General features: G+C 43.6%; 1 protein-coding gene across 1 annotated transcript in view; it reads left to right on the top strand.

The window, feature by feature from the left end:
• The window catches only part of KCTD16 (potassium channel tetramerization domain containing 16), a 192,358-nt gene extending 178,896 nt beyond the window's left edge, over positions 1-13,462 (top strand). Inside the window, exon 4 of the mRNA XM_045027853.1 lies at positions 12,562-13,462. Within this exon, the coding sequence (XP_044883788.1) occupies positions 12,562-13,013 (452 nt within the window). The 3' untranslated portion in view covers positions 13,014-13,462. The remainder of the gene's footprint in view (positions 1-12,561) is intronic.
• The last annotated feature ends 1,662 nt before the right edge of the window (positions 13,463-15,124 follow it).

The following is a 15,124-nucleotide window of genomic DNA, read 5'->3' as shown; positions in this document are numbered from 1 at the left end:
ATCTGTCTGAAAGGCTCTGCTGTCCCCAAGTAAGCCCATACATAGGTGCTGGAACTAGGGGTGCTGGGGGTGCTACCACCACCCGGCTTGAAGTAGTAATAACAACCTAGATACATGGTTTCTGCCTCACCCCCACTATAAAAATTGTTCCAGCACCACTGGGCCCATCAGCAGCAAACAAACGTGTGTTCTTTGTGTACAGTTGGTGACAGGCACATTCCTGGTTCTCCCCACTCCCTTCTCTATCAGGATGGAGTATTTGTATTGATTTAAAAAAAATCTAATGAAATGGGAATGAAGTGTTGGTCTGAAAGCTTCTTCCCCAGAAATTGTTCAGATACCTGATGCCGTGTCCAGCCTGTTAGAAGTTTAAGACATTTCTAAGAACACATGTTATGCAAAATGCTGCAGCTGGTGTGAGTTTCCCTCTCTTCACTTCTTAGAGTGCATGGGGACCCAGCAGGTGGGGCAAATCTTTCTGTAGAGGAGAGGTTGCTGCTTCTTCACCCCTGACAAGAGGTTTAGAGCCTCCCAAATCCCGCAGCCAGACACCAGCTCTTTCTGCTCCTTCCATTTCAAATTCCTCTGCCTGATGAGAGCTCACTTTGTGAGTCAGAGGCAAAAGGGGAGTTCAGGGAAAGGAAATTGCCCTAGGGCAAGGAGACCAGGGAAAGCTCTCCCTGTGCTTATCCACACATCTTTTAATCCTGATTTCCTAATCCTGATCCTGCACCACTGAAGTCAATGGGAGTTTGGCCACTGACTTCAACAGACACACGGTTGGTTCAACAGAACCAAGAATTTAAGTAAAGCTTTTGGAATCCACAGTGCCTGAGAGGGGTCAACATTACACAAAAGTGAGTTTGCAAAATAACAAACTGGGTAACTGTGCACGCAGGCAGATCTTCACGTGCACAGGCATAGCTCGTGCACATGAAAGAAAAGCTATCCATGCACGACTGGTGCTCAGACTGGTTTGCAGATGATGCACTCACCTTGGAAAATCTTTTCCTTCATATTTCAGTTATTTATTTGCACATCATTGGCATGGGAAAAAAACTGGACCTGTTTACCCTTCTTGTGGCAAAAGAGCCTGGGCCTTGGAATGACATTTAGAAAAACGGATGGTGAGCTCTGAAATCAAGGTAGAAAGGACTCAACTTGAAACTGGAATTTGTGGCAGAAATGCAGTGAGCAGCACTGTTTGAACTAACATTTGAAATACTGGTTAAGCTGCACAGTAATTAATTTGATACTGATTCACACAGATATATATTTTATGCGTTACTGTTTAATTCTTAAAAGCTTATTTTTCTCCCCTTTTCTATTATCAGAAGATGGTCTAATGAAAACTATTCTCCCCTCCGCCCCCCCGACACACAGTTCGTTAAATGTTAAAGGGCAATTCAATTTCCTCCCTTGCTTTCTTCCTCTTTTTCTAGGTTTCCTTATGTACTGGTCTGACTAGTGTGATATGTTATCTTTATAATGACGGGGTTTTAGTATAAAACCCTGAGGTCTGCACAGTTGTAGCCAGAAGCCAATACAAATTACATTTAGGGCTCTTTATGTAGCCTGAAAATCTGGGTGTGATTCTGATTTCACTGACACCTGAGTAATTTTGGAGTAACTCCAGTAGAACCAGTTGATTTACAGCAGTTTGAAATCAGTAAACTGGGCTCCTTGATCTCCAAGAGAATGTTTAGCAAAGTTTCACACCTTTCCCAAAACTGTCAAAAATATATCTAGCAAAAGGAGAGAGAGAGCTATAGATTTTTTTCCTCCTGTTGTAAATGTATTTTCAACATAGAAGATAAATGGGACTGGCAATCGAAAGGTCCCTGCTTTTAACACTTCCAGTTGATTCTCTAAGGGCCGAATCCTGTGGTGGGCTGAATCAGTCAAGTTGTTTTCTTTGACTGGAGGTGTTTTGTATACTTTTATCTCTAGGCCAAAAGGAGGTCAGTGCCCGGACCATTTGCAGCTGATGAGACTTTTTCAGTGATGCAGTCATCATGGCAATGTGACAGAAAACTAAATACACAGGTGTACCCTAAACCACTTAGTATACAATATAAACACAAGGGATTCTGATTCGGGGTTACATATTGCACTCCCAGAATTTCTGTCTGATTCTCCACTCCGAAGGAAGGGCTTTAGAGGGCTACAGAAAGATGAAGATCCTAAGGCTCTATGGCAGGGGTCCCCAATGCGGTGCCTGTGGGTGCCATGGTCTAAGTGCGCCCACGTACTGGCCAGCGGATGAGCATCTGCCAAAATGCTGCCGACAAGCTGCGTCATCCACAGGCGTTGCCGCCAAAATGCCGCCAATTTTTGGCCGCATTTTGCCAGCGACGCCTCTGGATGACATTGCTTGTTGGCAGCGACGACTATTGACATTGCTGCTTGTTGGTGGTATTTTGGCGGTGACGCCTATTAATGTTGCCGCTTGCCCGCAGCATGTTGGTGGATGCTCATCCGCCGCCACGGTCCTCCGTGGCTCGTCATCTGGCGCCCGCCAGACGAAAAAGGTTGGGGACCACTGCTTTATGGGGAAAGATGAGGAGAACCCCACAGATCCCAAGTAATTTCATGAAGCCCTCATGCTTCTGTGCTGCTATTCTGGTCTGTAGCACAGATTCCTCAGCAAACCTCTGAAGGGTATAGAAGCTCCTCCTCTCTACCCAGCCTGGGGGCCTTAAACCCTGTGGTGTTGACCAGTCAGGACTCCAAGGTCTCTTCTAGAGGTCACTATGTGATCACCCTGAGAGAAGGGTTTCTCCCTTGGGATATGCAGTGAGTTCAGCTGCCTCTGGGCTCAGGATATGGCCTGTTTTCACAGTTCTGCTGTCAGAGTAGATTTTTAGTTTCTTCGTCTTAGCTTGGTTGTCATTTGCCCACAGTTGCTGAATATTCATTAAGTAGAATTAGCAGTTATTAGATCTTAATTAATGTACAAAAGGCTTATTCTGTGTTCAATTAAGCATACACTTCAAATGGTCTGATTGCAGTTTGGTCATGGTTCTTCTCTTGATGTGATCATCTTAAATGGAAAAAGAGAAGCAACCGTAGGAGCATGGTGACTAGTTCTGTTCTCTTTATTGGCTTTCATGGGTAGTTTCAAATCAAATATCACAGTGAGCCAAGAACACCCTTACAAATATTATTATAAAACTCGCTAAGAAATTTCAGGCTATCTAGCTGTTTAATTTGTTGGTCATTCTATAGAACAAAGCTGTCTGAATTCTGCAGAATGTTATCTGAGAATACTTTCATGAGTAATACAAAATAGTGAATGACATAAAGAAGAGAGATTTGCCACTGCTAATAATCCTGTGTCATAATACAAGAACAAGGGGGCAGACTATGAAGTTGAAAGAGGGAAATTTAAAATTAATACAAGGAAATACTGTTTCACACAATGTCTGGTTAATCTGTGGAACTCACTGCCAAAATCACTGATGCCAAATACTGAGTGGGATTCAAAGCAGGGTTGGATAACAAGAATAGACACAATAATAAATAACACAAGCCACAAGAGTTTGTGAAGGGAGCTTCAGTGCATAAGCCAGCTTCTAACTTTGGGAGTTAACAGTACATTTTTCTTGTTTAGAGGGCATCACAGAACTGCCTACTTGCAGGGTTTCTTGCACCTTCCATTGAAGCAGTTGGTACTGGCCACGGTCAAAGACATGATACTGAATTAGATGGGTCATTGGCGTGATCTGGCATGGCAAAGGTAATAGGTAATAAAAATAGGTAAGAAATGGCAGTGCTTACATTTCTAGTAGAAACAATGCGCTCTGTTGTTTGTGATGCCATATTTTTCATTATTTGTGAGTAACCAGTATTCATTAAAATAGTCAGTCCTGAAACTCCTGACTGTTTCAGGGATTTTAGTATTAATGACTCTCCATCTGGAAAGTCATACCAAAAATGAGCTAGTCATTTAAGAGGTTCTCTTTAAGAAGTTCTTGTCATCTAACAGAGAACAGAGCAATACCCTGTGCCATTGGGTAGTCTACATCAGGAATTGGCAACCTTTGGCACACGGCTCACCAAGGTAAGCGCCCTGGCGGGATGGCCTGGTTTCTTTACCTGCTACGTCCGCAGGTTCAGCCATTCGCGGTTCCCACTGGCCATGGTTCACTGCTCCAGGCCAATGGCGGCTGCAGGAAGTGGCGGCCAGCACATCCCTCAGCCCGCACCGCTTCCCGCAGCCCCCATTGTCCTGGAGCAGTGAACCGCGGCCAGTGGGATCCGTGATCGGCCGAACCTGCGGACACAGCAGGTAAACAAACCGGCTCAGCCCACCAGGGCGCTTACCTTGGCAAGCCGCGTACCAAAGGTTGCCGATCCCTGGTCTACATGGTAGTTAGAGAATATAATTTGCAGTTCGAGGGGACTCACTTGTGCTAGCTGTGACTGAGCTAGAGTTTTAAAAACAGAAGCGTAGCTGAGGCGAAGTGAGTGGCGAAAGGGGTTAGCCATCCCAAGTACGTAGCTAGAGTCATCAACGGGATCATACTCGGGCGGCTAAACCATCACACCACCCACGCCACTGCGGCTACACTTCTATTTTTAGCATGAGGGTTTGATCAGAGCTAGCCAGCTCCAGCGCAGACATAGCCTTAGTTGCCCGATCACACATCATGACTAGCAATTTGCAGACAGTTAAAATGAACAGGTTGTGAACTAAAGGCTAAAATTTGATTACATAAACCCATTTGAGGTGAAATCTGCCCCTTTGGGGTGGGGGAGGGCAACACAAGATCAGTACCCAACTTGAATCCTGCTTAAGCCTATTCTGAGGAAGTAAATGGGATTAAAGTGGTACATTGGCCTTGTGTGTGTTTGGGTGGGGTGGGAGGGGAATTTCACCCATCATTAATATACATTAATAAGGAAACCATTTCATCCTCATTTTAGAGATGGAAAAACTGAGGCAGAGAGGAGAATTGACTTGCACAGGGTCACATTGGGAGAACTGAACCCCAATCTTTATACTTTCAAACTGTGCTTTAAGCACAAGTCTATCCATGTCCTCTGGATCTGATATTCTCCACTTCCTGTCCTAAACCTTTGCCTAGTGTTGCTCTGCACCGTTCTGTTAAAGGTTGTCTCTTTGAGTCCCTAAGAAGGCTGTGTTTCAGTGGAGGATATTGTGACCAATATTCATGCAGTGTATTGGTTTAAATTTGTAAAGTGCGTTGAGATTCTTGAAGATAAAAAGGCCTGTATGCACTCAATGTAGGAGATAATCAGAAGTCTCTTGTAGAATTCTGATCGAAGTATCTGTTCATGGCAAGGTGCTAAACAATATCCAATTCAGGTGAGTACAGAAATCCTGCCCATGTTTACCAGTGACTGATCCTTGTGAAGAGCATTGGGTAGAGAAGCAGACACTTTGTTTGTCGCAGACCACGGAGTCAGTCAGTGAATCATCCTATTATAAATGGAAGGAGAATAATTTGAACTAGATTCTTTCCTGTCCTACTTGGGAGGGCAAAATCCTGCAGTTCTTACTTGGGTAAAGCTGCCATTGAAGCCATTGCGGGCCCCATCTTCAGCTGATGTAAATTGGCATAACTCCACTGGACGTATGTTTATACCAGCTAAGAATTTGGCATGGGGATTTTGACCTGAGAGAAAGCTGCAGGATTTGTCCTAAACAGGGAAATTAAGGCAACATCTGTGTTTTGTTTAAGCTTTTTATTGAATATATCTGTGAAATGAGGTATACAATAAAAGGATCCCAAACATATCTCTGGAGCAGTGTAACACATTTATAACAACTGATTTATTGAATTTTACCTCGTATCCTCTCTGCAAATGGATCATGAATAGAATCACAATTTTCTTGAGTGGATTTGTTCACTGAATATTTTCTTAAAATAATTCTTGGTCGATAACTTGTTCACTACTAGTTCAGGTGTCTGGTACAGTAACTCCTCACTTAAAGTCATCCTGGTTAACGTCGTTTCGTTGTTACATTGCTGATCAATTAGGGAACATGCTCATTTAAAGTTGTGCACTGCCCCACTATTACATTGTTTGGCTGCCTGCTTTCTCCACAGCTGGCAGACCCTGCAGACCCCACCTGCTGGCAGACCCTGCGGATCAGTGCCATCCTCCTCCTCCCCCCGCCTCCTGCCTGGGGCAATCAGCTGGCTTGCGGCGTTTAGGAGGCAGGAGGGAGTGGGGAGGAACGAGGACTCGGCAGGCAGGCTCGCTCTCCCTCACCTGCCTCCTGAACACCGCAAACCAGCTGATTGCCCCAGGCAGGAGGTGGGGGGGGGAGGGAAGGGGAGCCTGTGTGCCAAATCATCGCTCCTCCCCCCTCCCTCCTGCCTCCTAAATTCTGCAAACCAGCTGATTGCCCTGGGCAGGGGGGAGGGGGGAAGAGTGAGGACTCGGCGTGCCTCCCCCCTCCCTCCCCTGCCTCCTGCCTGCGGCAATCAGGTGGCTTGCGGTGTTCAGAAGGGAGGGGGGGGGAGGAGCGAGGACGCAGCATGCTAAGTAAAGGGGGAAGAGGTTGGGGGGTAGAAAAGGCGGGTCAAGAGTGGGGGCTTGAGGGAACGGGTGGAGTGGATGGGCCGAGGGTTGAGCCCCCAGCAAAGTCAGTGCCTGTGCTTGCAAGAACAGCAAGAGGAGCAGCCGGACAATCCATTCCCCTTCCACTCTCTGACTCCACCACCTCAACCAAGCGTCATACTCAGCAGTGATGACTGTGGTATTCAATTGTTTCTTTAAAATTGTTTAAAACTTATACCTGTATTAAATTGCTTGTTAAAAATCGTTTAAAATGTATATAATGCCTTTTGTCGGGCAAAAAAAAAAATTCCCTGGAACCTAACCCCCCCTATTTACATTAATTCTTATGGGGAAATTGGATTCGCTTAACATCGTTTCACTTAAAGTCGCATTTTTCAAGAACAGAACTACAATGTTAAGTGAGGAGTTACTGTATTTAAAATGTAAGCTGTTTTGATTACACACATAGGTTGCATGTTATTGTTTTGTTCCCTGACTGGATGAGCAAGCTCTTTAGAATCCAGGTTCCTGTGTGATTACTCAGGATTACAGAGTCTAAATATGAATTCTCTGAATATTTATAAGTATTTGCTTAAAATTTGCTTCTTAGGCAAATTGTAAACTCCTTTGCTAGAAATTAGCTGAGGGGGCTGGGTGGAGAATGAACATAACTACAATGGGAATGATGCATGGCCTGTCTTTCTATCTCAAGATATTGGAGTAACATTTTATCTCTCTCCCGCTCTCTCTCGCTGAAGCTTCCTCCCTGTGGTGGCCCTGTCCACCTGCTTCCTTACTTTTAGGAAGGATGGAGGGAGCAACCCCTCTGTTCTCCTGAGTGCATGGTCTGTGATTATCTCTAGTCCTTGCATAGGAGGTTCATGGCAGGCACTCTTCCCCCTCTGTGCACTTTTGCAATGGTCACAGCCAATCTGGGCCAGATCCTCTGCTGGTGTCAATGGCATAGTTCCATTGTTGTCCATGGAGCTGTGCTGATTTACACCAGCTGAGGATCTGGCCCGTAATGGGGTTGATGGGGGGGTATAAATAGGGAATAATGGGATAAAATCAAGGAAGGAAAAATTCAGTCTTGGAATCAAAAAATCTTGCTGATGATGAGATGGATGTATTAATTTGTGGAATGGTTTCCCAAAATAAGTGGTTGAAGCTCCATCACTGGGGACACATTAAGCCTGATGGCACAAAACCGTCTAGAGACTGTGCTGTAGGGAAAAATCCTGCACAGGCAAGGAGATAGGTTGGGTCTCTAACTTCTGTGGATAGCTCTGGGATTTAGGAGACCTGGGTCTTATTCTTGGCTTGGCCACTGGCCTGCTGGGTGACCTTGGGCAAGTCAGTTTACCCCTTGTGCCACAGTTTCCACATCTGTAAAATGGGGATAAGCACCTTAAGATCTATTGAGGGAAAGTGCTATATAAGAGATAGGTAGGAGTAGCATTACTAAAATGGGTTTCCTCTTTACAAGTTTTAATTACAGCGTCATTGTCAACTTGAAATCTTTGAATTAAATAAACAAGATAAAAGTAGTTACGTCTCCTGCTGCTGCTCCCGATCTTACTCTGCTAATTTTCATGGGTTTACAAAAGCATGTACCTAAATATGTAAGGGTTTCCCTTCCATAGCTGCTTTATGAAAGATACAAACAGACAACAGGGAGAAATGACTGACTGTACAGGAGAATACAGTGAAAGTAACTATGCACAACGTGCTGTCAAATGCACAAAGTAAACACAGGATAAAAGAGAGAAACTTATTTTTCCTTCTAATCTCTCATTTGTATCAAACTTAATATTTTCAGAAAGAAATGTGTTTTTTAAGTTAACAGTGTCACTTTAAGAAAGCTGTTTGCTGGATTCCTGATATTTTCCAAGGGTCCAGTGTGCAGTCACGTACATCCCTATCAGCTAGTTTGCACCTGATGGATTTCTGCCTTTTGAACACTTGCGGTTGCTTGCTGGAATAAATCATTTTCTGTATATGCAGTACAGGAGTTTTATACCAGTTTTCTTCTTACCAGGAAACAATAGGTAGTTGCAGCAGAGGAAAAATGCCATCAAGTTAAAATGTCAACCACAATAAGGAGCTGCAAATCAATAAGGCTCATGGATGTGTTTTTCCAAATTTCACACAATCAGTTTGTACTGAGCCTCGTGTGTGCAATGTCTTTTCCAGAGCTGGGAGAATTATAAAAAAAATTCAATTTAGCCATTATTGACTTTTTCAGACTAGATAAAGAACCAGTCTTGAAGCAAGTCTATGAATTAAATTTCGCCACACAGACTGCAAGACTCCTTCATCATTGACAGGGAACAGCAAGTACCAGGGTGGGGAAGTTTTTTTTTCCAACTGTTTCTATAATCAATGTGAACTTTGTTCACAGCTACTAGCAAGATGGAAATTTTTTAAGACAGGTGTGGCAGGTTTCAGCAGTGCATCTTTCTAAAGAATGCATGAGCATTCTGTGAGCTTGCAAAATCCTGTTTCACTCCGGTGGGCTTGACTTTCTCATGGAAGAAAAATCAGCAGTTTCTATTCAGCTACATGTTTTAGTATGTGCCCAACAGCCATGGCCCAGTTCAGACTGCGGAGGGCCTGTGTGGCTAGCATTGGCGACAATGGCAACACTGCTATTGCATTCAGTGGGCCTGATTCACCACTGCCCTGCCCTTCATTTAGTTATTGATATCAGTGCAAAATGCGTGCCAAGTAGAAGTCAAATGCTACCATTTGTGAGTGTTTTACGCCCACACAAGGTTCAGAGCAATGGCAAAAGAGGCCCCATTGGAACCGGAGCAGGACCTCCGTGCTCCTGTTTTTCCAACAATGCCCAGCCAGTTCAGAGAGTTCTGGTGTGTCAAGAGGCCCCCAAAGAAGCTATGACTGTAGTGTGTGCCTTCGTTTTAAAGCCCCTTGACCACAGCAGCGTAGTGCAGTGTAAATGAGAACCTAGCCCGAAGTCTCCATGAGCGAAAATATCAATCACTCCACAGCTGAACTGAAGCACTAAATGGCAAGTGAGTCCCAGAAGCCTCTGCAACAGAAAGGGAGACAACCCTACATTTAAAGATACGGAACGCAGAAAGCAAAACGACATCTCCTTCCAGTTACTTAAAGACAGCCTGATCAGAAAGCCTTTGAGGCTTTGTCCGTCCTCTGCAATCTTTTCATAAAGTACAAACCACTTGTTTTTCTTTCGGTTTCATTTGTACAGTGTAAATTGCAGAAAAGCTCCCCTGGATGAGTAAAATGTGAAGTATTACATGTGACGCACTAAAAGCCATGCCCAGTTGCTGTTTTATGGGTGTTTTATGCTGCTTTAAGTGCCGTGGTGCTGATATAAGACTGCTCTACAGTCTGCTGAATTACATTTTTCTTGACCTTAATAATGGTACCAATCTGCGCTAGTTGGAGGTGATAATTACATTTACTGGGAAGATGGATGCTTCCAAATGACATTTAAATCCATGATTATCTTGGCAGTTTGGTCAGGAAACAGTTTTTATCAATGCCAGTTTTCCTTCTTTGTCATGGATTATGGCTATTTGGCAGTTCTCCAGTAGAACATGGGGAGGAAAAAAAAAGTAATCCCTGTACTCTGTGTCCAAGAGACGTGTTGACACAGACAACCCTTCTTGCAGTCAGCTCCCTTATTTTCAGTATATGACTGTTGTGTAACTCTTTTGCGTGTGTGGCGTGAAAACTGTTTACTTCACATAAATAGTCTGCAATAACGGGAACTTCAGTGCTGCTTTTTGTTTCTTTTTTAAAAAAGAATGAATAGCTACCTTTAATTTAATGAAAGTGTAGATATGATGGTGATTAAAATAATAACGACAGCATCTTTCTCACTAGCAGTTGCAGGCAGTGGAAGCATTATAGTCTGGATTTTATTTTGACATAGAGAACATTTTGGTTTTTCTCTTGGACGAAGTCTTATTTCCAAGGCAATGCATTGGGGTGTATTTTTGTGTGCGTGTACATAGATGTCGGCTCCACTAGATTAAATTCTATTCTCTGGGCTCCATTGTGAGAAGGATGCTACTTCGGAATGTAGATCTCACTGTTTGCTTACAATAGGGATATGTCAGCTGTCTCCAACACATTCACAGCCTGCCCTGGACCTCAGAGAGCAGTTGTTCTTGCTCTTTCAACAAATGAGCTATCAGGAGTATGGCATCGTGCTCCAGAGTGCCACCAATGCATTACATGCAGGGGTGGGGGGGTTGTGATGGACCCACATAATGAAGCAGTGCACACTTGACTGTAAGGAGGCAATGACAGAGAGCAGCAACAGTGTCTGCGTACAAAATGACTCCATGTGTGTCCCCACTTGTGCTCTACCCCCAGCCAAGTTACTCAAATTAACGCATTAGGCAGAGGAGTTCTCCCAGCTCTGTCTCGTAGGTTTTTTGTGAGTGCTGGGCTGTAAACACCGGGGATTAAATCCTGGTCCTATTTGAAGTTAAGGACAAAGTTCCTATTGGCTTCAGTGGAGCCAACGTTTCACCCTAGCATGTTATTGTAGGGATGCCTATGATTATTATTTTAGGACTGCCTGTCAGTGCTAATCTGCTCAGCCTGGCTTGTTGTTGTAGGGTTGCTCAGGAGACTAAGCTGTGCAGGCTGTTTTGTTATTGTAGGATAGCTCAGGAGTGCTAATTTTTTTGGCTTTTGTATTTTATTTTACAAGAAGATAATTGCAGAATTATTTAAAGACAGAAAGAATTAATGGGCATTACAAACATATATAAGTAAAAAAGATAGATTGAATGTTGAGCCTATCAAACTTGACGACATACTATTGAAGGGGAACTTTGAATGGGACATAGAATAACATTTCATCAATCGATACCCGAACAGTTTGACTATCCTAAGTAAGAAAATTCCTAGGTCTTTGCAGCTGTTTCAGGGGTAGCTTCATTTTTACTCTGAGACACCTGTTCCGTGAACAAGAATTATATCTTCATTCTTTTCTCTTCAAGCATGTTTTGTTCCCTTCCGCCTGGCCCTTTACTTATTAAATCAAAACCTTTGGAAGAGCAAGCGCTAGAATGAGCTTCTGGACCATTCACATGTTGTGAGGCCATAACTTTGACCATGAATTGACAGCAGGAAATAACTTAAACACTGAAGCACAACCAGTTGGATATTGGCTCCATTTGGTTGTCAGTTTATAACTTACCTTGTTTTTTCTGGATTAGTGATCTTGGGCTAGATCCTACAACCTTTATTTACCTAGGTACTATTGTGAGTAAGGGTTGAAGGGATGGGCCAAAGGTTGAAGACCTTACTCTGATTTTATTCCGGTCTTATAGTCAGTGGGAATTTGTCTATGAAGAATCTAAGTGAGCATCCCAGGATTGGCCTGTTAGTAAACTGCTATGGAGTTAGCAGCAAATAAACCACTCCTGAGACTTACCCCTGGCTTTCTGAAACAATCATCGTTCACTGTTCAGAAAATAACCACACAGTTCTTTGCATTAATATATTGGTTTCATCTGAGGATCTCAAAGCACTTTTCAAACATTCATTAATTAAGTCTCACAGCAAAACCATTTAGCACATACATAAACTGAAACACAGAGGAACAGAGTCTCACTTGCACGAAGGGCTTTTGCCCTGCTCTGGCAATCTAAAGGGGCCTTAAAGTGGACTTAATGCTCCTTTACACTGCCAGAGTGCAATAAAGGGGCATTATTGTTAATGAGAATCAGGCCCAGTGAGCTTAAGGTCCTGATCCATGTGTGTAAAATGTTGGCCATACCGACTTCCCCGAGATTATACTGAGAAAACTGAGACTAGAACCCAGGAGTTCTGAGATGCTTTTCCTGCTCTAACCACTACACCTGATTCCTTTCCTCCTCATTTTCTTCAGCTAGCACAAGTGTCCTTAATAGACAGTAGTTTATTTGGTGGCATATGAAGGAATACCCTGCTGTGCGTGTACAACAGCCCAGATGGCCGTGCTTTTTGTAACCACACTGTGTGCTTTGTTCCTTCTTTTAGGTGAGCCTTCAAGGTGGTCTTCATCCCATTGCGACTGCTGCTGCAAAAATGGCAAAGGAGATAAAGAGGGGGAAAGTGGCACATCTTGCAATGAACTATCCACTTCCAGCTGTGACAGCCAATCAGAAGCCAGCTCCCCGCAAGAGACTGTCATCTGTGGCCCGGTCACCCGCCAGCCCAACATACAGACTCTAGATCGGCCAATCAAGAAGGGCCCAGTACAGCTACTTCAGCAGTCTGAAATCCGAAGAAAAAGTGACCTGCTCCGAACTCTAACATCTGGCTCCAGGGAATCCAACTCTAGCAAAAAAAAAGCAGTGAAAGAAAAGCTCTCGATTGAGGAAGAGTTAGAAAAATGCATCCAGGATTTCCTTAAAATCAAAATCCCAGACAGGTTTCCAGAAAGGAAACACCCCTGGCAATCCGAACTGCTACGAAAGTATCATCTATAAGAGCGGGGCGGGGCAGGGGGGAAATAACCTTATTACAATTTACAGATCAAGATCCTTAACGATAAGGAAATAAAAGGAATAATAACAATTTGTTAGGTCACAAAAAACAAAAATCCATCTTGATAGTACTGCCTAATTTGCCTATTTCACCTTAACATTTATAGTCACAGGGTAATGATCTTTTTCAAGTTGTGGAAGCACAATGAAAAATGCTTTTGTTTGTAAGCTCCTAGTCTTACGCAAGCTGAATACTTTATACACTAAAGGCACAACAACATCACCAACTAAAGAAACCCACACACAGATATACCTGGTGCCAGTGGAGAAAGTCCTACACATGATCAGGCAGTGGCTGGGGGGTTTCTGCAAACTACATGCCTTTTGAGTTCTCCTTTTAATTCCTTTATTTGGAGGAGTCAGGGAGGGGCAGATGTACATGATTTAAAGAAACAAGCTATGCCGTGCCAGTTTACATGAAGAATGTGTATATATATACGGATATATACACGTGAATATACATATACATGTGTGTATATGTATATTGCATAATGAATTTGTCTGGTTCTCTCCTTATAACTGCACTTTCTCAACAACAACACAAAAGCAATTGTTAGCACTCTGTGTGCTCCATTTCCCCTCTAGCTTTATGAGGTGTGAATAGTAGAAGACTGTCTCTCTCCATCTGTTATTTTTTGGGGCGAGGGGAGGTTGGAAGCAGAGCACTGTAGAAGTGCTTGTGTCTGTTGCAACTGTGGGCAAAATATTCCATGAGTTTTTGATAACAATATATATTTTAATCTCCTTCGTTCCAAAACTTCTTCCCCACAGCTTCCGGATGACAAAGGGTTTATTATGGAATGATTCCAATTGGAAAGGGGGATCCAGAGATGGCGGGTCAAGTCGCTGAGTCGGTGAGCTCAGCTGATTTATGTAAGCCTGCCAGACCCTGCTGCCAAAGAGTCATTGGCCCAACCAAATGAGGAGAGCAGCCTCCCGTTCCCATCCGACTCAGATGCAATTATAAGAAATTATAAACCTAACAAGATGCATTTTGTGCTCTGACTGGCAGGAAATTGATTGTTAAAATGGCAGGCACCACGCCATTCCAGCTAGATACATTTCAAAAGGAAATTAAAAATTGAATAGAAACCAAACACACTCTGTAATGGAAACTGCCTTATCAGCATCCTTTCTGTAGTCTGCAGGATAATCCGGTGGGTGGAAGGCTTAATTTAGTACCATTTGTTACCCATAATGTGTAATAAATGGGAAAATATCAGCAAGCTCAGTTTGATGGGACGGCAGGGAGGAAGGGGTGCCGCACGCAGGCACAGCAGTACAAGAACCTACTGAGCCCAGGCAACAACAAAACAGCGCAGTCCTTCCTTGACAGGTTCGCCTAGCTAACTGCATCTGAGTTGTCATTCCGGAGCTAATTCTTTCAGCAGACCAGTAAGAACCTGATGGGCCTCAACAGTCCAGGAGGAGCCAAAGGTCCCATGGATGGGATTTGAAAAGTTAAGAGTTGGGTACTGAAGGGGAGTCCCAGGGACAGACCGCATCTGGTGGGATTAAATTGGTGTCTGAGCAGTCTGTAAAGCAGTTACCTAGAGATGCATTGCATCAGTGGGTCCACATGGGCCTACCACTGGCTGCAGATGGAAGCTGGGTAGCTGGGGCGTTTGGCACATGTCAGTCAATGTCTCAAGACATAAAGTGAGAGACACACAAACTAATAAAGACAATAGCTTTAAAAGCGGTGATATTGCCTTGTTTAGCATCAGTAACGTTTCTAAAGCCTCAGTTTCACTACCTAGCATTCCCAATTCACAATGCTACAAGGAAGATGACTTCAAGTGTGCATAGAATAGAGGTACATTTGGATTGAACATAGTATACTTGAGTAGGTCTGAGGCCCAGTCTCCTTGTCTGCAGGTGCAATTTTCTTCCACATAATATGCTCTTACTTTTTTTTTTTTTTGCACTTGCAAAATGATCTGTGGGGGCAAAGCTGCATAATCAGGTAGGTAAAGGTACTATCATTCAGATTTGTGCCTACCATTGAACTGCAAGTGCAATGCAGGCACAGGTTTTGTGGGTGCTAATTGCAC

This window comes from Mauremys mutica, chromosome 8 (assembly GCF_020497125.1).
Source record: "Mauremys mutica isolate MM-2020 ecotype Southern chromosome 8, ASM2049712v1, whole genome shotgun sequence".
Classification (NCBI taxonomy): Eukaryota; Metazoa; Chordata; order Testudines; family Geoemydidae; genus Mauremys; species Mauremys mutica.
This window is presented reverse-complemented; position numbering and strand designations above follow the sequence as displayed.